Source organism: Dendropsophus ebraccatus, chromosome 15 (genome assembly GCF_027789765.1).
Source record: "Dendropsophus ebraccatus isolate aDenEbr1 chromosome 15, aDenEbr1.pat, whole genome shotgun sequence".
Classification (NCBI taxonomy): domain Eukaryota; kingdom Metazoa; phylum Chordata; class Amphibia; order Anura; family Hylidae; genus Dendropsophus; species Dendropsophus ebraccatus.
In genome coordinates this window covers 66,363,371-66,390,583 of record NC_091468.1, presented here as the reverse complement: position 1 = coordinate 66,390,583, position 27,213 = coordinate 66,363,371, and the positions used below count along the sequence as shown (strand labels likewise).

General features: G+C 43.9%; 1 protein-coding gene across 1 annotated transcript in view; it reads left to right on the top strand.

The window, feature by feature from the left end:
- The first annotated feature begins 1,429 nt into the window (after positions 1 to 1,429).
- The window catches only part of VTA1 (vesicle trafficking 1), a 115,374-nt gene continuing 89,590 nt past the window's right edge, over positions 1,430 to 27,213 (top strand). The window contains exon 1 of the mRNA XM_069954917.1: positions 1,430 to 1,625. Within this exon, the coding sequence (XP_069811018.1) occupies positions 1,520 to 1,625 (106 nt within the window). The 5' untranslated portion in view covers positions 1,430 to 1,519. The remainder of the gene's footprint in view (positions 1,626 to 27,213) is intronic.

Sequence of the window (27,213 nt, the reverse complement as noted above, 5' to 3'; positions counted from 1 at the left end):
CTACATGTTTTGTGTTTTTTTTTTCCTTTTATCCCTTTGTGAAAATGAAAAATTGAAGGCTAGAACAACATTTTAGTGTAAAAAATACTTTAGTCTTTTTTCAAGCCATATTGTTTGGAAAATCTGTGAAGCACCTGTGGGGTCCAGATGCTCACCGCACCCCTTGTTACATTCCTTGAGGGGTGTAGTTTTCTAAATGGTGTCCCTTTAGGGGTGTTTTTTAGGTTTTGGCACCCCAGAGCCTCTGCCAACCTGAAGTGGTACAGTCAAAAATGACCAAAAATAACGGAGCCATTGAAATTCACTAGGCGCTCCCTTATATCTGAGGCTTGTGGTTGCGTCAAATAGCGCAATAGGGCCACATATGGGGTATTTCTATAAACTGCAGAAATGGGGCAATCAATATTGGGGTGCATTTCTCTGGTAATAGGTTTATAATTATGAAAAATATTGGATTACAATAAAATCTCTGCACAGAAAATTAAAATTTTCAAATTTCTTACACACTTAGCTTTTATTTCTGTGACTCCCCTAAAGGGTTAAAAAACTTTCTGGATGTGCTTTTGCAGAGTTTAGGGGGTGCAGTTTCTGAAATGGGGTGCTTCGTGAGGCTTTCTAACACACAGTCCCCTCAAATACACTTTAAACCTGAACAGTTCCCTAAAAATATCTGATTTTGAAATTTTACTGAAAATTTGGAAATTTGCTGCTAATGTTTTAAGCTTCCTATTGTCTAAAAAAAATGAAATATAGTTTAATAAATGCCGCCAACATAAAGTAGACATGTTGCTAATGCTATTTAATATATAATTTATGTGGTATAACCATTTTCTGTATAAGCAGAAAAGTTTTAAAGTTGGAAAAATGCATTTTTTCACAATTTTTCACGCTATTTTGGGTTTTTTCATAAAGATTCGTTATAAGTATCGACTCCAATTTACAAGAAATGTGAAGTACAATATGTCACGAGAAAACAATCTCAGAATCAGCCGGATAGGTAAAAGCATCCCAAAGTTATTAATGAATAAAGTGACACTGGTCAAATTCATAAAATTTGCTCCGGTCCTTAAGGCCATTTCAGGCTCTGTCCTTAAGGGGTTAACAAAACACGTTTACTGCTGCTGTTCATCCGGACCCTCACCAGACAATAAGCCCCGGTAAGTGGACCTTCACTAAAAATTGTTGAGTGCCCCTGGTATAGAATCTGTAGATGGATCACGTTTATACAGACACCAGTGAAAAGAATTGTTGGTGGCATCATATATCACATTCTACAGCGACAAAAACCGGCAGCTGTAAGGAAACAACCGGCAGAGGAGCGGTCCGTTCTCTGAGGTGAAGTCCGTGCCACCACTGCCTCATCGCCTCATGTGACAGACACTACGTGAGAAGCCTGAGCTTTGCCCGCCGCCTATTCCCGCCTCGTCACACAAGCTCCTCCCCCTGACAGGACGGAAGCGGAAGAACAGCTGTGTTATCGCCTCCTGTCACCGGATCAGCCGCCTATAGGTGGGGAGAGATGGCCGCTCCGATGTCCCCCATACCGCCCCAGTTCAAGTCCCTGCAGCATCACCTGAGGACAGCGCAGGAACATGACAAGAGGGACCCGGTGGTGGCTTATTACTGTGAGTTCCCTCATGTGGGGGAGGCTGCTGGGAAGTTGTTGTCACACACACTGGGAACCATTGGCAACATTGTGTGATAACTTTGTGTCTGTGCTGTGTCTGGTATAGTGAATGGGATCTAATCCATACAGAGCCTACAGGTGTAATGTGGGCTACAGGTGGCAGAGCCTACAGGTGTAATGTGGGCTACAGGTGGCAGAGCCTACAGAGGTGGGATACAGGCGGCAGAGCCTACAGAGGTGGGATACAGGCGGCAGAGCCTACAGAGGTGGGATACAGGCGGCAGAGCCTACAGAGGTGGGATACAGGCGGCAGAGCCTACAGAGGTGGGATACAGGCGGCAGAGCCTACAGGCGTGGGATACAGGCGGCAGAGCCTACAGGTGTGGGATACAGGCGGCAGAGCCTACAGAGGTGTGGGATACAGGCGGCAGAGCCTACAGGTGTAATGTGGGATACAAGCGGCGGAGCCTACAGGTGTAATGTGGGCTACAGGTGTCAGAGCCTACAGGTGTAATGTGGGATACAGGCGGCAGAGCCTACAGGTGTAATGTGGGATACAGGTGTCAGAGCCTACAGAGGTGGGATACAGGCGGCAGAGCCTACAGGTGTAATGTGGGATACAGGCGGCGGAGCCTACACAGGTGTAATGTGGGATACAGGCGGCGGAGCCTACACAGGTGTAATGTGGGATACAGGCGGCGGAGCCTACACAGGTGTGGGATACAGGCGGCGGAGCCTACACAGGTGTAGTGTGGGATACAGGCGGCGGAGCCTACACAGGTGTAATGTGGGATACAGGCGGCGGAGCCTACACAGGTGTAATGTGGGATACAGGCGGCGGAGCCTACACAGGTGTGGGATACAGGCGGCAGAGCCTACAGGTGTGCTATGGGTGATACAGGGAGAGCCTACAGGGTAGTGGGACAGAGATATAGGCAGGGTAATATTGCAGCTGTATCATTTCCATCGTTAGATACGGCAGGTAGTACATCAGGGTACAGTATTCACGCCATCTGCGCTGGTTTCATGACATGTAGGGCCTCTCTATGCACTGGAGGTGACTGGCAGAGAGACCCATTAGTGGCCTCTCTGCATGCTAACCATCCCTGCGCTCACAGATGACTAGTTGCCGCCTCTCTCCTGGCCTCGCACGGTGTAATCAAGCACCTTTTTCCCCTTTGTAAAGCTACTGCTTAAAGCAAACCTTTCACCCTGGCTGCCAGGGCAGAGCCCGCCCGGCCCCACAGTGGACCCCCATATACTTACCCCTTCCATGAAGTCCCGCTCCTGAACTCTGTCCCACCGCCAAGAATTTGCAGTCGGAAGCCCTGCGTGCGCCTTATGCTACCAATCGGAGAGAAGTCTGCCGTCCATAGAGAATGACTGCTCCAGTCATTTTTTAAGGACGCCGGACTCGTCTCTGGTAATCACCAGAAGCGAGACTTCATGGAAGGGGTTAGTATTAGAGATGAGCTAACCGGGTTCGAGTTCATCCGAACCTGAACGATCGGCATTTGATTAGCTGCTGAAGTTGAATAAAGCTCTAAGGTTGTCTGGAAAACATGGATACAGCCAATGACTATATCCATGATTTCCACATAGCCTTAGGGATTTATCCAACTTCAGCAGCCACCGCTAATCAAATGCCGAAAGTTCGGGTTCGGATGGACTCGAGCATGCTCCAGGTTCCCTCATCTCTAGTAAGTATATGGGGCTCCACCGGGGGTCGGGCGGGCTCTGCCCCAGCAGCCGGGGTGAAAGTTTCCTTTTAAGCTGTGGCTGGTATTCCCTGAGAGCTTCACAGTAGCTCTATACTGCTGATGGGAACCATATTGGCACAATCATGCTGATTGGTTCCCTTTAATGAAAAAACTTTATTTTTCTCTACAGTAATTTGAAGTCATGGGAGACTTCTGGGATAACTGCACTGATCTTTCATAGAGATTAGTGCAGTACATATGACTGCATTGATCTCTTAGATCAGCGCCAGTATAGAGCGCAGTGACCGCTCTTTACTGCAACACGGCGTGACCCCTCTCTATACCTTCTTACTGGCACCATGATGCAGCTGTACGTCGTGGTGCCGGAAGGTGTTAATGGGAGTTGTGTAAACAGTGTAGCATCACTAGCTGCTAGAGATGAATGAGCCTAAAGTATGCTCAGATTCGCCCAAACCCAGACACCCTGCATTTGAATACCAGTGGCTGAAGAAGTTGTATGCAACCCTAGGGATCACTGTAAAACACAAAAGTACAGCCATAGTAAGTTTTCTTGGCAGCCTTAGGCTGCATTCACATGTCTGCAATTTTGCGGACCTTACGGATGGTGAAGGACTGTCATAGAGAGTTTTAGGGTGTGTTCACACCTACAGGATCCACAGCAGATCTACAGCAGATCCACAGCAGTGCAGATTTGATGCTGTGTTCAGTTATTTAAATGAAATCTGCTGCAGATCCGCAGCAGAAAATCAGCTGCGGATCCTGTAGGTGTGAACGCACCCTAAACTGTTTGAATATCCATGGCTTTGTAATGACAAAGCCGCAGAGATAGAAACATTTTACCCGCTGCAAGCATGTCTAAATTTTACACCCTTTAATAAATCTGAGCCATAGTGTTGTCCACTGTGTCCTGTTCACTTTGAAATCCATTGGAAGCCGCCTGACTGCTCAGTCTCCAATCTCTCCTCTCTTGATATTTTATCTAAGCTATTTTATGACCATATCTAAGCTGACCTTTGTGCTGAAACTATAATGGGTGAAAATTAAACTAAAACCGCCATGTTTTTAAACAGTGTAAACTTAAATAGAAGCCTTAGGGTCCGTTTACACACGCAGATTACCTGACAGATTTTTGCAGCCAAGGCCAGGAATGGACTATAAACAGGGAACAGGTCATAAAGGAAAGACTGAGATTTCCCTTTTTTTCAAATCCATTTCTGGTTTTGGCTGCAAAAATCTTTCAGATATCTGTCACATAATCTGTGTGTGTTAACGAACCCTAAAAGTGACTCTGTACCCACAATCTGCCCCCCCCAAACCACTTGTACCTTCGGATAGCTGCTTTTAATCCAAGATCTGTCCTATGGTCCGTTTGGCAGGTGATGCAGTTATTGTCCTAAAAAAATACTTTTAAACTTTAAGCCCGTGCCAAACGGGAGTATCTGTGCCCTAACTTTGCACCACCCCTCCGTCTCCTCCCCGCCCTCTTCATCATTAGGAATGCCACTGAAACATTTTCTCCATGCTGAACATTACACAGGTCCTTAACGATCCAGCCCATGTGCCGGGCTGACACAGGTGGGGAATAGGAGGCAATCTGCCTGGAGCATTCCTAATAATGAGTAGGATGGGGAGGAGGGACGGAGGGGTGGTGCAAAGTTAGAGCACAGATACTCCCGTTTGGCACGGGGCTTCAAGTTTAAAAGTATTTTTTTAGGACAATAAGTGCATCACCTGCCAAACGGACCCCAGGACAGATCTTGGATTAAAAGCCGCTATCCGAAGGTACAAGTGGTTTGGGGGGGTCAGATTGTGGGTACAGAGTCGCTTTAAAGGGGTTGTTCAGCCAGGGCCTCTTTTTTTCAGAATGCCCTGGGATGGGATGGGTAAAAAAATAACATGCACTTACCTCTTTGTCGTCTTATATTCCGCCACAGGCCCACTTAGCCGTTCAGTGGCAGAGGCGTGGATCCGCTTTCCACCCAAAGAATTGACATGTTAATTCTTTGGGCGGATTCTGCTAGAGAAATCCTATAGAAGTCATTGGGGCTTTGCATTTTCGCATTCCGCTCGAATTCCGTGCTTATTCCGCCAGAGCTGAAGAAGAGGAAATTTCATGCAGGACAAAGAAACATATGGAGAGAACAAGGGGACAGTGCTGAGTTATCATGGCAGTAAGGGGTTATTGGGTAAGGCACTGTTTTCTCTGCTTAGGGAGCATTCACATGTTCTGTGCATGACTCGTAAATACAAATGATGTGCTACAGAACAGAGTTCGGAGCTCCTGGCATTATTTATCATTATGATGCTTGGAGCACTAAAAGAGTAAAAATTTGAGCACTACTTTACGGATACAGCCTCAGACTCAGTACAGTGGCGCAAAAATTTTAAGTGGATCTGTACCCATAGTCTGTCCCCTACAAACCACTTGTACCTTCGGATATCTGCTTTCAATCCAAGATCTGTCCTGGCGTCTGTTCGACAGGTGATGCAGTTTTTGTCCTAAAAAAACAACTTTTAAACTAGCAGCCCTGTGCCAAATTGCCGTGGCCTAGAGTACCCATGCCCTAGGACTGCGACGCCTAATAGTGAACAGGGCGGGGGCCGGAAGGAGAGGCATCGCAGGCCTAGGGCACAGACTCTCTAAGCCACACGAATTTGACACAGGGCTGCAAGTTTAAAAGTTGTTTTTTTAGGACAATAGCTGCATTACCTGCCGAACGGACTCCAGGACAGATCTTGGATTAAAAGCAGCTATCTGATGGTACAAGCGGTTTGGGGGGGAGGGGGGCTGGGACTAAGGGTACAGAGTCGCTTTAAATTGTTGTGGAGCTTTTAGCATCATAATGATACATGATCCTAGGAGCTCTGTGAGTCAGGTCTGTGGCACATCTTCCGTGCACGAACCATAATAACATAACTGGTGAATGCCCCCGTTAGGCTGTATCCCACCGTGTCAGTATGTTACATGGCTGCTAGGGGGCAGACGTGTCTCTGCAAACATTGTATTATCTCTATAAACCTCATTTTGCAACAAAAATTAATTAAAGACACAGTGATGAAGCTGTATAGCGTCGCTGTGCACCTGTATAGCACCGCGGTCACCACTTGAAGCAGTGCTAGGGACTAATACCTTTGTGATGCGGCATGTCATAGAACTAAATGGAGCTATTTATTGGTTTGCCAGATTTTTACCCCATCTGTTCAGAAACAAGGAGAGCAGGGGGGATATTTCAATGCGACCATTTACATCATAGGAGCATGAGGATGTGGTCAGAATATGGTGGTTATACGAATGGTATTTACAGATGTCAGGGGAAAAACTACAGTTGGCGGCTTGTGACCACATATTAGAAGAGAAGTCCGGGCATTTTTTTGTTTGTTTTTTTACATTATATATCAGAAGATAAATAATAAATAGTGGTCCAAACGCCACATGTACATGAATGGGTACCCATGAAAACTAGAGATCTTGGCACGTAAAATAAGACCCCAAGCAGCCCTGTAGGTTGAAAAATAAATGGAAAATAATGGAAATGCAAAAATGAAAATTGGCCTCGTATTATGGCCAAAATCCACTGTGCCCTTAAAGGGTTAAATGAGGGCAGCATAAACTAGTGACAGAAATGCTCAACAGCTCAATGTATGACATCGTTCTTTTCAGCGATTCTCCTGTTATGTAGGTGAATGGGCTTTGTGCCACAGCTATCTGCCTATACATGGTGTGTGTGTGTATATATATATATATATATATATATATATATATATATATATATATATATATATATATATACACACACACACACAAACACAGATAGACAACTCTACATCGCCCAGTGGGCAGAGGGGGTTGGTGCTCATGAATATCCAGGACTACTCAGCAAACACACACAATGGTGACGACTACTTACTGTGCCTGCTTTTTAGGAGGATATCTCCAAATCAGCTGCATAGAACAATATAAATGAAACATCATTCTGTTCAACATTCCTTCCGGCGGGGGGGGGGGGGGGCTCTGTTACAGGCATTCCACGTCCGTGTTCCGTGTGAATTCAGTTTTAGATCAGCCAGTATAGATCTGCTCTTTATGGATCCTTGTATTCTGGCTATCTGCACATAAGGCTCCTTGGGTGTCATACGGCTGCTACCTAATGTACTACCTGACACTCATCGTTCCTGATGCTAAATCAGACAGACGATCGTAAGTAGAGTCAACTTACATTTATTAAAAGCGAATATGCCCCCCCCCTCACCTCAACGAGAATAAGAAGCTGGTTGCCCTGAAGCATTGTGCTTTATAATTGCTTCCATGTTATACGTGTGCGCGTGTGACTTGATTTTATTAAAAAATAAAAAGATGTTTTATTCGGTGGTGGATAGTGTGATAGAGACAAGGGTTAGGGTTCCTTCTTTCTTCTGTAAGCGTGCCACTGCCCACCTCCCTATACACCAGTGCTGTATACTAGCGATGTACATACACAGTTACTGAGGCCTTGGTCTGTAGACTCACCACAATTGCTCTGCATAAATGACAGCACCAGGCTAGTATGGCACCTGTCATTCTGTCGGCATAGACACAGTCGCTGTGGATGCTCCCTTGGTTTGCAGATTCACTAGCGTTATTCACATCCATGACGGCTATGATGAATCCATCTTTGAATGGGTCCCATTATACACTCTCCATGTGCCAGACCCCACTTATGTGTAGTGTGTGCATAGTATATGTCTTTCATTGATTTGAGATATCACCCATACTCTATAATGTTATACAACTCCTGTATCGCTGCTTTGGGCTATCATCCATATCCTCCTGTTCGGCATGTGTTTCCTGTATATATTAGTCACCCGGGCATTATGTTGTGTTTTTCTTGATCCCAGTGGTGTGTAGCTTTGAATATGGTGACAAATAAAGATGTTAGCAGAATTGGTAGGGCAATGCTTTGTTAGTAGGGAGTGTCGTGCATACCACTATTGTTATATTATGGTGACACATGTGTCACAAGGGAGTGAGGTCAGCCGTCAGCCTGTATAGGGAGGCGTCATCATAGAAGCACAGTTTCTGTTGACTTCCCATACCTGTGACTACCTCGTCATATGGTAGTGTGACATACACTCACCGGCCACTTTATTAGGTACACCATGCTAGTAACGGGTGGTCATCTGCTGCTGTAGCCCATCTGCCTCAAAGTTGGACGTACTGTGCGTTCAGAGATGCTCTTCGGCCTACCTTGGTTGTAACGGTTGGCTATTTGAGTCACTGTTGCCTTTCTATCAGCTCGAACCAGTCTGCCCATTCTCCTCTGACCTCTGGCATCAACAAGGCATTTCCGCCCACAGAACTGCCGCTCACTGGATATTTTTTCTTTTTCGGACCATTCTCTGTAAACCCTAGAGATGGTTGTGCGTGAAAATCCCAGTAGATCAGCAGTTTCTGAAATACTCAGACCAGCCCTTCTGGCACCAACAACCATGCCACGTTCAAAGGCCTCACATCACCTTTCTTCCCCATACTGATGCTCGGTTTGAACTGCAGGAGATTGTCTTGACCATGTCTACATGCCTAAATGCACTGAGTTGCCGCCATGTGATTGGCTGATCAGAAATTAAGTGGTAACGTGCAGTTGGACAGGTGTACCTAATAAAGTGGCCGGTGAGTGTAGATCAATCACTTATCCATTGTATCCTGGGGGATCTGTGTATAATCATTATGATATATAGGAGCTCAGGGGCATTCACCACATCTGCAGAAATGGGAAAAGGAGAGCCACATATGTTATCTCTTGTTTGGATGGATTGATGTTTTTCTTTTTAATTCCCTAACAACACCTAATTGTTTCCCTAAAGCTGTTCAGATAGTGATTGTCATAATACATACTGGAAGAGTGCAGTACTATACTAATGGTGCGTTTACACAGGCAGATTTATCTGACAGATTTTTTAAGCCAAAGCCAGGAACAGACCATAAACAGGGGAAAGACTGGGATCTATACTCTTTTTAAATCCATTCCTGGTTTTGGCTTCCAAAATCTGTCAGATAAATCTCTCTGTGTAAACGCACCATTATGGTGCGTTTACACAGAGAGATTATCTGACAAATTATCTGCCAAAGATTTGAAGCCAAAGCCAGGAATGGATTTGAAAAGAGGAGAAATCTCAGGCTTTCCTTTATGACCTGATCTCTGTTTATAGTCTGTTCCTGGTTTTGGCTTCAAATCTTTGGCAGATAATCTTTCTGTGTAAACGCACCATTAGGGTCCTATTACACAGATAGATTTATCTAATAGATCATTGAAGCCAAAGCCAGGAACAGACCATAAACAAAGAAAAGGTCATTATGGAAAGACTCAGATTTCTCCTTTTTTCAAATCCATTCCTGGCATTGGTCTTAAAAATCTGTCGGATAGTCAGTGTGTGTAATAGGGCTTTAAAGGAGAAGTCCGGCACTGCAACATAATAACCACCACTACTCACCTGTCCTTGTGCCTTTCCAGCACCGGATCGCCATTACGGCACCCCTGCTGGGTCATCTTCTCAGCTGATGTCTTGACCCAGCTGATTGACAGCCCGCTCAGCCAGTCATTGACTGGGATGGGATGCTGCTCCAGTCACTGATTGGCTGATAGGGCTTTCCATCAGCGGGGTCAGCCATTTTCCGCCAAGTCATGACATCATCAGAACTTGGGAGGGTATGCTTTCCGGCGAGCGCCTGGGAGCTGGTGTGGCGGCACTTCATGGCCACAGGGAGAGGTAAGTAGCATTTTGTTATTATGTTCCCCCCCTTGCCCTGCCTGACCGTTTGTTAACATCGCCGGACTTTTCCTTTAAAGCAATTGTACCATCAGGTACATTCCCTTTGACATTACCGCTGAATAGAACGGCACTGGTGTGGAAAAAACGTTTTTGAACCGCGGACGTGTTTTTTGTGTATGGCGCCGCTCTATTTACAGGCACAGCGTCTGGGGTGAAGCACTGGAGGGGGGCCGTCCCGCCTCAGTGGGAGGAAACCCCCTCCCCTCTATGATGCGGCTCCATTGTTTCTAATGTAAAGTTAAAGTGAATGTACCTGATGGTACATTTGCTTTAAGGCTTCATTCACACGTTCAGCGATTTTTCAGGTCTCCATAAAGGTCCGCTGTTTTTAGTCCGTGAAATATGGTCTGTTAATGCATCCATAGTGCATCCGCATCCGTTAAAATCTTTAACTGCCAAGAAAAAAATTAAGTTTTTTTACGGATATCAAATATGACATCCTTAGCGTTCACAAAAAACTGGGATGCCCGTAGACTTCTATTGGTAATCTGTACCTCATTTAAAATCTGCACTAGGACATGACCTTTTTATTTTGCAGTGCGGATTGTGGATCTACAATAGAATGGAGTGTGTGAATATCCCAGTAGAAATCAATGGGCAATGAGTTGATCCGTGACTGTTCATCCGCAATCATGAACAACTTTGCGGGAAGTGTGAATAAGGCCTAATGCTTTACAAAATGGATATTTCCATCAGGACCGAAGCAAGCAGTCTGCAAAAAATTATGTCTATTTTGCATCCATAATCTGTATTTTTTTTGCAGATCTGCAAAGAAGGGGAAGGAGATAGTTAAAGAAGAGGGAATGATTTAAAATTATTATGGTACTCGTTTATATTTTTTATGAATTTGCAGACGTTATGGACGCTTCCATCCCATAGACTTCTATGGAAGAATCCGTACTGGTCCGTATTAGGGCATGTCAGTAATTTTTGCAGATTACGGATCCGTAAAACTACGGACAATGTGAAAGCCCAATTGAAATCAATGTACCCTAAATTAATCTGTACTGGTGGATTTAGACAAACGAAACGTGTGACTGTAGCCTTAAAAACAAATGGGGGGATATACAATATGATTATAATAGAACTGTAAGAAATTGGCTTATTCAAATGGGATTTACAAATAAAAAATCCAAGTAAAAGTGTGACATAAACCCAAGGGAATGAGGTTACAGTGGGTAACAGAGAAAGTGATTTTGTGACCAAGAGGATGATGGCCAAGATTTTTGTCTGTGGCTATAAATCATGTAAAGATAAAGCCTGAAGAAAGCTCTCATTTCTCCCACTCATATACAAAAAAAAAGGTTGTGTTGCAGGTGAAGGACCAGGGTTGATAGAATCATTGCCTCAATAGTCAATGCTGAAATGTCAGCTCAGCTGTGTCACTTCAGTAGTGTAGAGCTTTAAAGCGGAACTATCAACGAACCTGCTGATATCCCCCAGCAGCTCTTTATGTCATGTCCCCACTGATGTAAATGGTTTTCAATTTGGTCCCGCGGTTCCCCGAGTTTTTAGATAGAATAAGACATGCAAATTTGCCTCTTATGAGCATTTAGGGCGTTACGAGCACCCCCTTGATCCGCCGCTCCGCCCCACCCACTATGCATATTCATATATGTATAGTAGTGGGTCTTGTAATGGCACATGTGGATCGGGTATTCCTATAAGCATTCTATCCCCAGCCCAGCATGCCTGTCATCTGCCACCTCACCTCCAGGGATCTGTGCTGACGCAGAGGGGTCTGATGAGGCCTGTAATCCCGACCGAACATGGAAGCGTCTCCAGTTGCCATGATGATCGCAGGAGGCGCACGGGGACGCTTGAATGAGACTCTTCCGTGTTTGGTCGGGATTACAGGCCTCATCAGACTCCTGTGGTAGCACAGATCCCGGGAGGTAAGGTGGCAGATGACAGGCACGCTGGGCTGGGGATAGAATGCTTGTAGAGATACCCGATCCACACGCTGTTACAAGACCCACTACTATGCATATATGCATAGTGGGCAGAGCGGGCGGCCCAAGGGGGTGCTCGTAACGCCCTAAATGCTCCTAAGAGGCCAATTTGCATATCTTATTCTATCTAAAAACTTGGGAATCGTGGGACCAAAGGGAAAACCCATTTACAGCAGTGGGGACATGACGTAAAGAGCTGCTGGGGGATATCAGCAGGTTCGTTTACACGAAGCTGCTGATAGTTCCGCTTTAAAGGAGACCTTTCACCCTGACACCCGGGGCAGAGCTCGCCCAACCCCTTGGTTGAGCCCCAGATACTTACCCCCTTCTGCAAGTCCCACTCCAGAAGCCAGTCCCGCAGCGGAGAAATCGTCGCCCAATGGACTGCGTGCGCAATATGTAAATGACCTAAGATGAGTCCAACGTCCATAGAAATTCACTGGAGCAATTTTATAGTTTTAAAGTTAGATCCAGAATTGTTGCTATATAGCATATAATGTTCTATCCTATACCATAACGTTTCTCGGCTTCGCACAATTTTGGGCCTTTTTGGGGAACTCAGTCACCTGGTAAGACACACCGCACTCCTGCCACCGCTTGTAAACAAAGAGAACACGGCTGCCCACAATCAGAGTTCCCATACTGAGTATCACAAGGCTAGACGCTCTCTCCGCTCCGTTTTCAGATTGGTTTCTGTCCATGATATACAGTTAACTTACGGACCATATAGCACTGACTGAACTCGGATTTGTGAATCTGGCTTTACCGTATACCTACAGTGTCTAAGGCCACGCAATCTTCAGCTCCAGAGGGAAGAGGCAGGCCCCACTGGACAGTAACTGGACATTGGCATTTCTCAATTTTTTTTTTTAATGCATTTTATTATAACAAAAAGAAACAATAAAACATCAAGGCACTCAGCAATTCTTGGGTAGCCAAGAAACGCCGACTCAAACACGCAAAACAAACCAGAGATAGGTCAGAGTCCTACAAATCCATGTCGGATCAGTAGCCATGTCAATGAAATCAAGTCCCGTCTCATGCCCTGCAGACATCATGTAATGTGAGGGCACTTTTCTAATGAATGAGACTCATGCGTGGGCAACTGTACCACCCAGCATGGCCTGCGTCTCCCGTCCTGCATCCTTAAAGGGTTTAGGATATAGATATTTTTCAGTTTTATTGCAGTAGCTGTTTGTGCAGAGAGAAAATAGGAAAAAATGTAGTAGTTGTATTTGGCTTAATTTGGTTTTGTCGGTGACCGTCTTATCGACCAAATTGGTGACTACCTCAGTTGCTGCACTTCCTTGGCTCTTCTCTTGGGGGAAAAAAATAATTGTTTCAACTAAACCTAGCTGCTGCTCTTATTTCTGATTTATTATTCAAGTGTCCCCTGCTATACTATGTATGTACAGTAGATGGCAGCAGAGTACCGTGAAATAATCGAGCACTGTCGCTGCCATCTCAGGCTACGTTAGTAGAAATGTTGATGTGGAAAAACCACTGATGGCTATGGACAACCACGCGTTTTCATGCCTACCTGAATAATTCAGTGATCACAATGCTGTGGTTGTGTGTTCTTGACTGTAGCTTATATGAATTCATCTAATCTAATGCCTCGGAGCGTTTGTTTGTGTTTGTAGTATTTCCAGATGTTCAAATATCTATAAAAAGGCTAAAAAATACATTATTAGGAATTATATGTGTAATAATGAATACATCGTTGCAATCACTGTTGGCACTGAAGTACAGAGCAGATCTCTACAAACATGTATTTAAAGCAAATAGTCTGAAATGTGTGACTGATTATTGCTGTGTGCTATGTATAGTCTCCAGATCGATACATAATATACATCTGTCACAGGTTATTTCAGAGCTTTCATAGCACAACATGGACGTCTCTTGTAGTGAACAATTCTCGACTAGCAACCTGTCTTTTCCATTATCTTCTATTGTGGTGGGATGGCTCTATTGTTCGGATGTAATTGTCTGCTTTACGGAGCTCATTTCCATAAACCTAATTAGTACATGTGAATGGAGCTTGTTGTTTTCTCTGTATATAGTGCATTATGCCGTATGTATCTGTAAGGTCTCTGCTTGTCATTATAGAAAGGGAACCAGCATGTTTAAAAGGGTTGTTCACCAAAATGTCTTTTCTTTTCAATCAACTGGTGCCAGAAAGTGCCAGAGATTTTTAATTTACTTCTATTAAAACTATCTAAAATCTTCCAGTACTTTATCAGCTGCTGCATGTCTTGCAGGAAGTGGTGGATTCTTTCCAGTCTGGAAAGCAGGAGAGGTTTTCTATGGGGAGTTGCTGCTGCTCTGGACAGTTCCTGACATGGACAGAGGTGGCAGCAGAGAGCACTGTGTCAGACTGGAGAGAATACACCACTTCCTGCAGGACATACAGCAGCTGATTTTTTATAGAAATAAATTACAAATTTCTGGCACCAGTTGATTGGAAAGAACCCCTTTAAATTCATGATCACACAGGTGCATGGCTAGTTATCCGTCCTTGGACATTTGGTAGGTACTAACCAGTACTTACCAGGAATGCCAAACAAGTCCTGCCTTCTGGAAATGCTTTTACATAGTCCTCTAACAGTGACACATGGCCCTAGTCATAGTTCTCAGACCATATCGCCTTCTTCCAGCACATAAACTTTTATAACTTTTTTTTTTTTTTTGCATCTATGATTAATTTTCACGTCTTTCCCGCAAATTGCACTATTTTCCACATAGAGACCCACATGAACCCTTATTTTTTGCGTCACTAATTGTACTTTGCAATGACAGGCTGAATTTTTGCATAAAGTACACTGCGAAACCAGAAAAAAATTCAAAGTGTGGTGAAATTGAAAAAAAAACAAAACATTTCTTTTTTTTGAGGGGACTGTGTTTTTACGCCATTCGCCCTGGGGTAAAACTGAAGTCGTTACGATTAAAACGATATATAACATGTATAACTTTTCTTGTATCTGATGGCCTGTAAAAAATTCAAACCATTGTTAACAAATATACGTTCCTTAAACTCGCTCCATTCCCAGGCTTATAGCGCTTTTGTCCTTTGGTCTATGGGGCTGTGTGAGGTGTCATTTTTTGCGCCATGATGTGTTCTTTCTATCGGTACCTTGATTGCGTATATGCGACTTTTTGATCGCTTTTTATTACATTTTTTCTGAATTTGATACAACCAAAAATGCGCAATTTTGCACTTTGGGATTTTTTCGCGCTGACGCCGTTTACTGTGCGAGATCAGGAATGTGATTAATTAATAGTTTGGGCGATTACGCACGCGGCGATAGCAAACATGTTTATTTACTTTTATTCAAAACCTGGGAAAAGGGGGGTGATTCAAACTTTTATTAGGGAGGGGGCTTTTTATTAATAATACTTTTTTTTTTTTTTACACACGTATACTAGAAGCCCCCCTGGGGTTAGGTTTATTCCCCCTGGGTTTAGGGTTATCCCCCCTGGGGGACTTCTAGTATATACACTTTGATCTCTCATTGAGATCTTTGCTGTATACTGATACAGCAAAGATCAATGAGATCGGCACTCGTTTGCTTTCGGCTGCTGTAGCCGAAAACAAACGAGTGCCGAGCCGGGGTCGGCGCCTTCTTGGCGGACACCCCGGCCGGCTGCAGACACGGAGATCGCTGATCTCCCCCACTAGACACCAGGGAACGGCTGCCTCCGGTAATCGGAGGCAGCTGTCAACTTTGACAGCTGCCTCCGATTACTTGATTAGCGGGCACGGCGATCAGAGCGTGCCTGCTAATAAGCTGCGTTCCCAGGCTACATGCGGCACCCGGTCACCGCGCGGCCCCGCTCTGAACACCTCCTGGAGACATATGACGTACGGGTACGTCATATGTCCTTAAGAGGTTAAAGTAGAAGTCCAGAGAAAATTTTTATTAAAGTATTGTATTGCCTTCCAAAAGTTATACAAATCCCCAATATACACTTGCTTATAAAGTGCTTTTACTTCCCCCCTGCACTTCCTACTGCATCAAGGCTTCACCACCTGGATAACATGGTGATGTCATGACCCGACTCCCAGAGCTGTGCGGGCTGTGGCTGCTGGAGAGGATGATGGCAGGGGGATGCTCAGTGTCCCTCCAGTGCCCTGTGTCTGTCAGTGTCCCCCTGCCATCATCCTCTCCAGCAGCCACAGCCCACACAGCTCTGGGAGTTGGCATCACCATGTTATCCAGGAAGTGACATCACCATGTTATCCAGGAAGTGACATCACCGTGTTATCCAGGAAGTGAAGCCTTGATGTAGTAGTAAGTGCAGGGAAAAAAGCACTTTATACGCCTTTCCCATAATAAGTGTATATTGGTGATTTGTATAACTTTTGGGGGCAATACAATACTTTAAATTAAAATTTTTGCCGGACTTCTCCTTTAACATTAATCCCCCCTATTTCCAGCCGTCTAAACCAGGAGTGCATCTTATAGTTAGGGTGCGTCCTTATAAATAGTAAAATGTGGTATGTGTGCGTATGGTTGTAATATTCTCTTTGTGGGTTGTGTGATTTAGTTTCTTAATTGTAAGCGCTGAGCTTTGGACAGATTTTCTAAGTATCGGATGACTGGAGGGTTTTATCCTGTTTAGCGTGCTCACTTTCTGTGGACCTGGGGGAAATCTCCTTCGTATATTTAAGGTAGCAATAGCAGCTTTGTCTGCCTTGTAAAGTCTATCTGTTCTGCTGTAAAAGCAATGATTGTGTCATCAAAAGGGAGGACTGTAAAGAACTGTTTGCGCATAGGATTAAGAGATTATATGAAACCCCTGGGGCTTCTGTGTATTATACTGCAAAGCCGACCATTTCTTTTTTTTCTGCTCAGAAAATAATTATGGACACCATTAGCCTTGATGAGTTATAAGCTTCTTTTACATCTTAAAAATACTCAAAAGAACTCCATATGATGAATGGATGAGATTCCTTATGTCTTATAAAATACATTGTAGTATATATTATACGGTGGTGTACTGCCATATATGCTATGGTCCCACTGGGGAGCGGCGGGTCCGTCCCCAGTGCAAAGAGCCAGACCGGTGCACGGCAAAAGAACAGCGCTAAGCTGCGTTTAAAAAAAAAAAACTGCGCCCCTGGGATCCTGGCACTGGCACCGATCTGCTAATGTAAGAAAAAAGGCGATGTAACCGATTGTAAATTTGCTTTAAATAGCTGAACAAGCAATACAGTCATGGTTGTAGCGGTCTGGCCGCACTTTTGTTCTTGCCTTCTAAAGGCATGGGGATGGGCACCAATCTCAGTGGTGCTTATTTGTGTCCCCACACCAGGCGTTAAGGGACTCTAAAGCGACTTTGTACTCACAATCTGTTACCCCCAAACTTCTTGTACCTTCGGATAGCTGCTTTTAATCCAAGATCTGTCCTGGAGTCCGTTCGGCAGGTGATACAGTTATTGTCCTAAAAGACCACTTTTAAACTTGCAGTCCTTTGTCAAATTGGCGTGGCCTAGAGTGTCTGTGCCCTAGGTTTGCAACATCCCTCCTTCCCGCCCTCTTTACCATTAGGAATACCCCAGGCAGGTTTTCTCCTATTCATCACCTGTCTGAACACTGCACATGTGTTGGATCGTTAAGGCATCGGTGCAGTGTTCAGACAAGTGGTGATTAGGAGAAATCCTGCCCAGGGACATTTCTATGATGAACACTGAAACTGTAGGCCACACCAATATGACACAGAGCTGCAAGTTTAAAAGTAATTTTTTTAGGACAATAACTGCGTCACCTGCCGAACGGACCCCAGGACAGATCTTGGATTAAAAGCAGCTATCCGACAGTACAAGTGGTTTGGGGGGGGGGGGGGGATTGTGGGTACAGAGTCAATATAAACAGTTTAGACATAAATTATATCTACAGGAGGTAGGTGTTCTGAACATAAACCCCTTCACGTTACTGTGTCATAAAGTTGCATGTCAGAACAGATCTCTGACATATTTGACTACAGAACCTCCTGGCTCCTCACAGGTCCAGCTGACAGCCGCAAAGTCACGTACCTGGCTGAGCGATTGCCCACTCAGCCAATCAGAGCTTGGGGCGAGACACTACCCCAGTCACTGACTGGCTGAGCAGGCAATTGCTCAGCCCGACCGTGATGTGGCTGGAAGAGCTGGGTATCTGACTACCTGGATTCCAGCTGAAAATAACATCTGGTGGACGGGAGCGGTGCTACGGGGGCATGGGGATGGGTAGGTTTATTTGGTTCCTTCACCCCCTGCATGCCTTACTTTTTTATTTTCATGGGACTTTCCTTTAAACTATGTTCTCATTGATGTGCATGCGCAGGCTTCCACCCCAAGTAAGTACTCTCTCTTTCAAGGGGTTGGCCACGTTATGTTTTGTTTTTTTTCCGCCTGATTTACATACCATAACATACCCTAAGTTTGAAGACTAATGGTGCGTTTATACAGAAAGATTTATCTGACAGATTTTGGAAGGCAAAACCAGGAACAGACTATAAACAGAGATCAGGTCATAAAGGAAGGACTGAGATGTCGCCTCTTTCCAAATCCATTCCCGGCTTTGGCTTCCGAAATCTATCAGATAAATCTTTCTGTGTAAACGCACCATAATGTCCTCATATTAGAAACCTTTTCTGCAGGCCCACTCTACGTGTAACAATATTGATTTACCCCCCCCCCCCCCCCCCCCCCCCATGGCCCCCCTGGTCGCAGTCTGCATCCTGGTGGCATCTTCATGCTTGTAGAAGAGCAGGTGACGTACAAATCACTGCCCCTGCACTTCCTGCTTTAGCCCAGTGTACAGCTATAGAGGAGGCACAGTGATGTTTATGTTACTTGCTTCTCTACAGGCACATTTATTATCTGTTTTGGACACTTCAGACACACTTTTCTGTCTGGTCACTAAAGGGGCATGGCCTTGGTAAAAGGGTGTGGCCTAGGGTGCAAGACTATGTGGCAAAAAATTGTGTGACAACTTTCCTACTTGTCTACACTGCTCCTTAATCTTTTTTGACCGGAGTTGTCCTTTAAAGTGACTCTGTACCCACAATCTGCCCACTTCAAACTGCTTGTACCGTCAGATAGCTGCTTTTAATCCAAGATCTGTCCTGGAGTCCGTTTGGCAGGTCCGGTCCCGCGGCAATGTTCAAATCTTTTGCGCGCTCACGTCAGCCGCTGCTCTGACTGCTCTTCTGTCTCCTGCGATTGAACGTCAGAACAATGCTTTACAATGCATTCTCTGTGGAAGCGCGTGATTTCCGACGTTCAATCAAAGGAGACAGTAGAGGAGTCACAGCAGCGGATGACGTGAGTGGGACACCGATCACCTGCAGTGAGTATACAATAATTAATTTTTTGTGAAAGTTGGAAATTAGCTACAATGTAAAGGGTAGTGGCAATACCAGCATTTCACCACAACTTGATGATTTGTTAGCAAGCTGAACTGCAGTTTATAATCACCAAAGATTTCACCCCGTGCATTGAAAAGGGTAAATTCTGTGTTGAGAATCCACAGCTTTTCTGCACAAGAATGAATAATAATAATATATTTTATAATATTTATTTGTATAGCGCCAACAGATTCTGCAGTGTTTTTTGATTTTTATGCACACATGGTACAGAGGTTTCATTTACAAATTACAAAATTTAAGTAATTAGAATAAATAAAAATACAAAGGGGATACGAGACCTGCTCGCTAGAGCTTACAGACTTCAACTGAGGTCACACAGGAGACACAAGTGCTTTATATGCCCATGGTCGAGCCATTGTACATAGTCAGAAAGTGCTGGATGTACATAGTCAAAAAACCAATCACACACCAATGTCTGAGTACAGGTAAAACGTAAAAAGTGCATGGAACCGTTGGAGATTAGTAGAAGATAGAGTAGAAGGTGATTGGACAGCTGAAGGGGGAGAAGTTTAGCGAATGTTATAAGCCTGAAGAGACGAGTCTTTGGGGCACACTTAAAGGAAGCCTGTCACCCCGGCTTCTGGGGTGGAGCCCCTTATACTTACCCCTTCCTGCTCCAGTCTTTCTCTATGGGCGTTAGACTCGTCTCTGGTGAGTGATGCACGGCTTCCGACGGGGTTTTCTCAGCGGCGGGACCGGGATTTCGAGAGAGGGATACGTATAAGGGGCTTCACCGGGGCAGCCGGGGTAACAGGTCCCCTTTAATACTGTCAGTGATGGGTATGAGTCTAAGGTCTTTAGGTTGGGCATTCCAAAGAACTGGTGCAGCACAAGAGAAGTCTTGGAGGTGGGAGACATGAACCTACTCCTCCACATTTGAAAACCATTGGTATTATACTGTAAAGTGCTTGAGTTGTGTGTTGCTGAGTCTAAACTGCAAATCTGCCCTGTCTGTTTATGGTCTTTGGCTGTAAGTATGAATATTTACAATATACAGTGAAGCTGTAAATGTTGGCACCCTGAATTTTTTCCGGAAAACTAGTTTTGTGATACAAATGTTTACTATTTGAAAAAAATTAAGCCAATAAAAAATCGTTGGACGTCAGAAAAATGCCAGGCAAAAGTTGTGTGTGAACTCTGCCTTCCGGTTGTTGAGCCCAAGACCCAGAAGTGCTGCATCAGGAATCGCCTGACCCTCAGGGGCATGTATAAACATTGTCATTGGTTTTATAGAAAGCCAGATGAATTAACAATGTAAAGAATTAATTTATTTTAGTGGTTTTCTGTAGAATTGGATGAGCAGAAAACATCCTTGAATAAGAATCTTTAAATGGCATCTTTCAGTGTAGAGTGTAAGCCGGCTGCCTGTACGTGCAGGTATCGGTGGAGGAGAGGGACATTTACATCCTAACAATGAGATGTTTGTCTGTGCTCCTTGCATTAACTAGGACAATGACTTCACTGTTCAAAAGTTTTATTATAGTTGCTTTTCAGATTTTTTTTTTTTCTTTTGTTGCTACTTTTAAGAAATGTCCAATATCCACTAGTTCAGCATTTAGGTCTTAAATATATCTTTAGACTTTTTGTGTGGAAAGTGTAAAACTAGCATCCAAAACATTCAGTCATGGAAATATCGCCAACGAACCTTGAAGTTTTCTGCAGCTCTGGACAGAATCCAATCTTCCAATTAAACTGTTTGCACATAATGACGTCCTTGTACTTTCAGTAGGCAGAGTATGCGGGTTGGAATTCTTTGCAGAGGCATTTCTTTCTGCTTCCTGTGCTCCATTTTAGATTGTAATGTCTGTGGAAGAGTGGGATTAACTCTTAAACTTCTCATTATAACTTTTTAGGCCAAGTCAAAATATTCAGGTGCAGTATGGGTTCTTACCATGTCACACTGGTATGAAAGTAGCCGAGGTATAGGGAGTATGCTGACCATCCCTTCACATTTATGCCTTTACAATTTGCTTAAAGGAGTTATCAGCGCTACAAAAACATGGCCACTTTGTTTAAGAAGAGCCCGTGGAGCCTCATTGAAGAGTCTCAAAACACAGGACTAGCCAGATATCCCTCCGGGATCTTCTTTTGCATATTCATGTTTCCCAGGGGGCAATGCACCTAGGACTTCGCTGCATTGAGCGCTTTCACTAGCAGCCGGCAGTGTTGTCGTTTGGCTGGTTTCTCTTATCACTTTTTTTAAGAGACAGCACTGCTCTAGTCTCCAGTTCAGGTGTGGTTTGCAATTACACTGCATTGAAGTGATTCTGTACCCACAATCTGACCCCCCCCCCCCCTCGCAAACAGCTTGTACTGTCAGCTGCTTTTACTCCAAGATCTGTCCTGGGGTCTGTTTGGCAGGTGATGCAGTTATTGTCCTAAAAAAACAACTTTTAAACTTGCAGCCCTGTGTCAGATTGGCATATCTTACAGTACCCATGCCCTAGCCTTGTGAGGCCCCTCCGTCCTTCCTCTCCGCCCTCCTAATCAGTAAGAATGCCCCTGGGAAGGATTTTTCCTATTCATCACCTGTCTGAACACTGCACAGGTGCCTTAACGATCCAGCTCATGTGCAGTGTTCAGGTGATGAATAGGAGAAATTGTTCTAGGGGCATTCGTAATGATGAAGAGGACGGGGAGGAGGGACGGAGGGGCCTCGCAATCCTAGGGCATGGGCACTCTAGGCCACACCAATTTGACACAGGGCTTCATGTTGCAAGGGTGTCAGATATACACTGGTGTAAACTGCCCATAGCAACCAATCACAGCTCCTCTCTCATGTTACCAGAGCTGGTCTATGAGTTTACCCCAGTGTATATTTTACGTCTTTTAATAAATGTCCCCCTTAGTCTTTAGTTACTGGGGGGGAATAAAACATATTTCCCATTTTATTTCATGGTAGTTGAAGTCCCCAATAATAATGACCTGTTTGTTGTTGTTGTTGTTGTTCTATTTGGTGTCCTATACAAAATCTCCCCTATCCATATTTTATTTATTTATATATGTATTTATTTTCCTCTTTATATTTCTACTTTGTATTTTCCTTTCCCGCACATATATCTCCCTGTAGAGTGGGCTTTACAAAAAGGCAAACCACTCCTGAGGGATTTATTCTGACGTTTTGAGCCACAAAGGATTCTTTTCCCTGTAAGATAAGGAATAGTTACTATAGAACTGTGAACTATTCACGTAGGCAAAACATATGGAGACTTGTATAGCTATCAATTGAATTTGAAGGAAAATTTTGCTCTTTTAGTCAAGTTCTAATAGTGGAAAACTTTATTTAACGTATGTAGGTTGTATGTGGGTTATTTTTATTGCTTTATTGATTAATAAACCATTGAATTGAGAGGAGTGATAACATTTCACTGGTAGAAGGTTAAATGTGGCTGCTTGTTTACAATGTTTACAAGCAGGGCTGTGAAGTCAGAGTCGTGGAGTCGGAACTAGTTTTGGCTGGAGTCAGAAAAAATATACCGACTACAGCGTTAAAAAAAAAAAATCTTAGAACAATTAAAAATTGAGTTTTGATATGAATTTTATAAGTTTTGCTCATTAATATATATATATATATATATATATATATATATATATATATATATATATATATAATAATATATATATATATTATGAACAAAATTCTAATAGGACACTGGCCCTCTTAGATAAGGCTGGTCGAGGAAAAGTGGTAGGTCACTATTTGGCAGTTTGTTTCTGAGCTGGAAGAGTCCATTGTGTGGGGGGAGATCTGTGCTGGTCTCTTCCTGGATGCTGGATGACATATGAGCAGCAGTGTAATATGAAGATATCCTGTGTAATATAGAGGAGGAGGAGGAGAAGACATACGTAGTGTAGCAGTAACCTCAGTCCCCAGTGTGGTGTTTTTCTTTAGTGTTCTATGTCTGCAGCAGGCTGTGTGTGTGTGTGCTATGGCTGCAGCAGGCTGTGTGTGTGTGTGCGCACGCTATGGTGTTCCCCCACACCCACAGGGACTCCTCTATATCACTGTGTGTGACTTCTCTATATCACTATGTGTGACCCCTCTATATCACTGTGGCTGACATCCTATATTACAGGTATCTGGCATTGTTAGCAGTGTTTCTGTGTGTATGGTGAATATTTAGTTAGAAACATAGAAGATTGTTAGCAGGAAAAGACCACCTGCTCCATCTAGTCTAGTTGTGAGTAGTTCAGGACATAGAGACTGGAGACTGGCTGCATCCACTGCACACACAGGAGAAGCTGCTTTAATTATTTCCTTATTCCCTCAGAAGTCGCCCCAGGATCATGTAGAACAATAGGAAGAAGCTGCTGAGCCAGTATGATAAATAACTCCCCTGGTATATGACTGGCCATTTATGAAAGAGCAGGAGTCTGAGTCGGTCCTGATAAAATTCAGGAGTCTGAGTCTGAGTTGGAGTCGGAGCTGCGGCTTACCGACTCCACAGCCCTGTTTACAAGTGCACCCGTGCCTAGCAACATCCCTAATCACTCATTGCATTTCAGCATATCCATGTCTTCCCATTTTAATTATTTATGGATGTTCGCTGCTCTTTCTGCTAATAGTTCAATAGCTCAGTACAGAAGGTGCTGTCCATGGAGCCACCTTTACAGTCAGTTCTGTTAAGACTACTTCTCGCATTGTCCCAATTGGTGTGAGTCTCAGCCACTGATCCCCCATCTAGATATATTAAAACAACTCTGTGCCCACAATCTGCCCCTAAACTGCTTGTACAGTCAGAAAGCCGCTTTTAATCTAAAATCTGTCCTGGGGTCCAGGTGATGCAGTTATTGTCCTTAAAAACAGCTTTTAAACTTTTAAGCAGCCTTGTTTCAAATTGGCATGGCCTAGAGTACCTGTGCCCTAGGCTTGCACCGTCCCTCCTCCCCGCCCTCTTCACCATTAGGAATGCCCCAGGCAGGATTTCTCTTGTTCATCACTTGTCTGAAATCCTGCCTGGACTGCACGTTTAAACATTGTTTTTTTTTAGGACAACAACTGCATCACCTGCCGAGCGGACCCCAGGACAGATCTCGGATTAAAAGCAGCTATCTGATGGTATAAGCGGTTTTGGGGGGGGGGGGCAGATTGTGGGTACAGAGTCGCTTTAAGGCAGTTCTTAAACCATTATGTGATATTCACTAAAGAAAGGCTCCAAATGGCGCATATAAACCAACAAATGGGTATTCTGACATACAGAGTTGACTAGACCAAACCAGTATGGCATTGTATACCATGGGGAAGTAGGCCAAACATAGTCACAGTGCTATGTTAAAAAATAAAGAAGCCATACCTACCTGTTCATGCTCCCCCACAGCCCTACGGTGGTGTCCCCCGACTCAGTAATTGCCCGTTCATCCAATCACTGTTCTGTCCCACCACATCCAGTGATCGGTTGAGCGGGCCTGTCTCAAGACCAGGAAGCACCTGTACACCGGGTGACAGGAGAGTTGGAATGCAGACAGCAGTGATGGAGCCAGGATACAGGTAAGTGGATCTTATTGCTTTCGCCCACCCATGAAAAATCTGCATCTCGAGGACATAGTAGTGTTTTTAATGTGACGAATATCGAAGAGATAGGAATTCAGAAATAGATTTTGAGCATTAGCCTGGGTGGATAAAGTTATAATGAATCGGGATAACCTTCGTAACTCACTCCAGTTTACATGTTTATGAAGCAGAGATGTTTCTTAGGGAAGACAGCTCTACCGCACAGCTTGACGAGACAGGTAATGAGACCGTCCCAAAAGCTGGACAGATTTCCTAGTGACTTGAGCTGCCTCCCATTTTCCAGCTCTAATCCCTTAATAACAGCCTACACACTATAAGTATGGCATCTTTGGGATAATTGCACCGACTTGCAGTCCAGACGGCCCTCTCTCTGTAATTATCTGCTACTTGGAGCTTGGAGAGGACGAATGTTATATGACAACTGATGTACAGATGGGAGGTTTCTATCGTTAATATCTTATTTTCCCTAAACAACGCTGGAAAGATTGGAATCAGAGTTTGGGAAGATGCTGCTTTACTGTAATTTGTGGCTGTTGTTTTCTGACATGTCTGCAGCCAGCTTACAGTGTATAAAGATTCCTCCACAGAGAATATCGGAAACCTTCATCTATGTTGCAGAACTTTACAATCTGTTCTGAAGGGTTTCCATTAAAGATGAGCAAATTTACAATAGGAAGCGAATCCCTTTGTTCCTATCTGCATTCTGCTCATCAGGCTGCGGGCTTTAAAGTCTTCTCCGCTGCGTGTTGCTCCTCCCCAGGTGCAGATGGATCCAGTCCAAGGAAACTCCACAACATTTACCAGGACTGGATCCATCTTTTCCCAGCACCCGGAGAGGAGCTGCACGGAGCAGACTTCAAAGCTCGCAGCCTGATGAGCAGAATGCTGTAGGAACAATGCAATTTGATTCATTTTTTTTTTGTTTTTTTTTTTAAGTCAATGTTTTTTTTTGTTGCATAAAACAGATGAAAAAAAAATGGTTTTGCAAAAATGCAGTGTAAACACAGCCTAACATTGCAAATTGAGGAAAATGAAATGATGATCTGTGTCAGTGGCCATGCTTGTAACTTCACTGTGACCACTTCATATTATGACTCTCTTAGGGCCCTTTTACACAGGACAATTATAATGCGAAAAATTGTTATATTGTCCGAATTTAAACAATAATTGTTCTGTGTAATTGCAGGTATCGATTGAAAAATCGTTCATGAGTGGTTGATCGTTGATTTAGATCTGAACCTAAAATCATCGTCAATCGTTCGCTGTAATCCCACATTCGTTCGCTTAAGTTCCGCATTTTTTCACTAATTGTTCAGTGTAATTGCTCATTGTTCATTGTTTTGCTGGGATCAGATGGAGTAAACAATTGTAGTAACGATCGCAATAACGATCTTAGTAACGATCATAACTAACGACCATTGTTCTGTGTAATATGGTGAACGATTTCTGGTTAACAATAAACAATCTCGTTTGCGATCGTTTATCGTTAGTTGATAAAAGTCGCTTTGTGTAATAGGACCCTTAGAAAAGTTGGTTTATGGCTAGAGAGATCCTGTGCTCAGCCTAGAGGACCTTACTCTTTAGATTCTGTGAATGAGCAAATTTTCAACATTTTTTTTTTACATTTGGTGGACTGATAGGAAGGGGATTGATTTGTGTATAGGTTAGGACATGTAACCCGGTAGTTAGCCACCCCCCTAGTCATCTTACTGTAATGTACCCCTCCTGCTTCTGGGATCCCTTGTTATACTATATATATAGAGCGTTTTCAGCGATATCTTGTCGGTTCCTCTTTGGATGAGTATTTTTAGTACATACTATTCCTGTAAGCAGAATTGCTGGCAGACATTGAAACAAGAGTATTGATGAATTTACATGAAACCTACCAATACAGTGGTTTCTTTACCAGAAGGTTCAGTTTTCAGGAAATGTAAAATAAGAAACAAATGGCTATTGTTGTTGGCCTTTGGTTTTCCACAATATATTTAGTTTTTTAACCACAAATACATTGGCCTATGGTTCCATTACATCCTTTGGTGGCAGAAGGGGTTAGCGGCAATTCTCCGCTACAATCTTGCATTATCGGCAGTGGATTGTATTTGTTTTTAGAATTTCGTCTTGCATGTAGTGGTTATGAACCGGGGACTGTCCTTGTTTTCCTCCATAGAGATCCATGAGGAC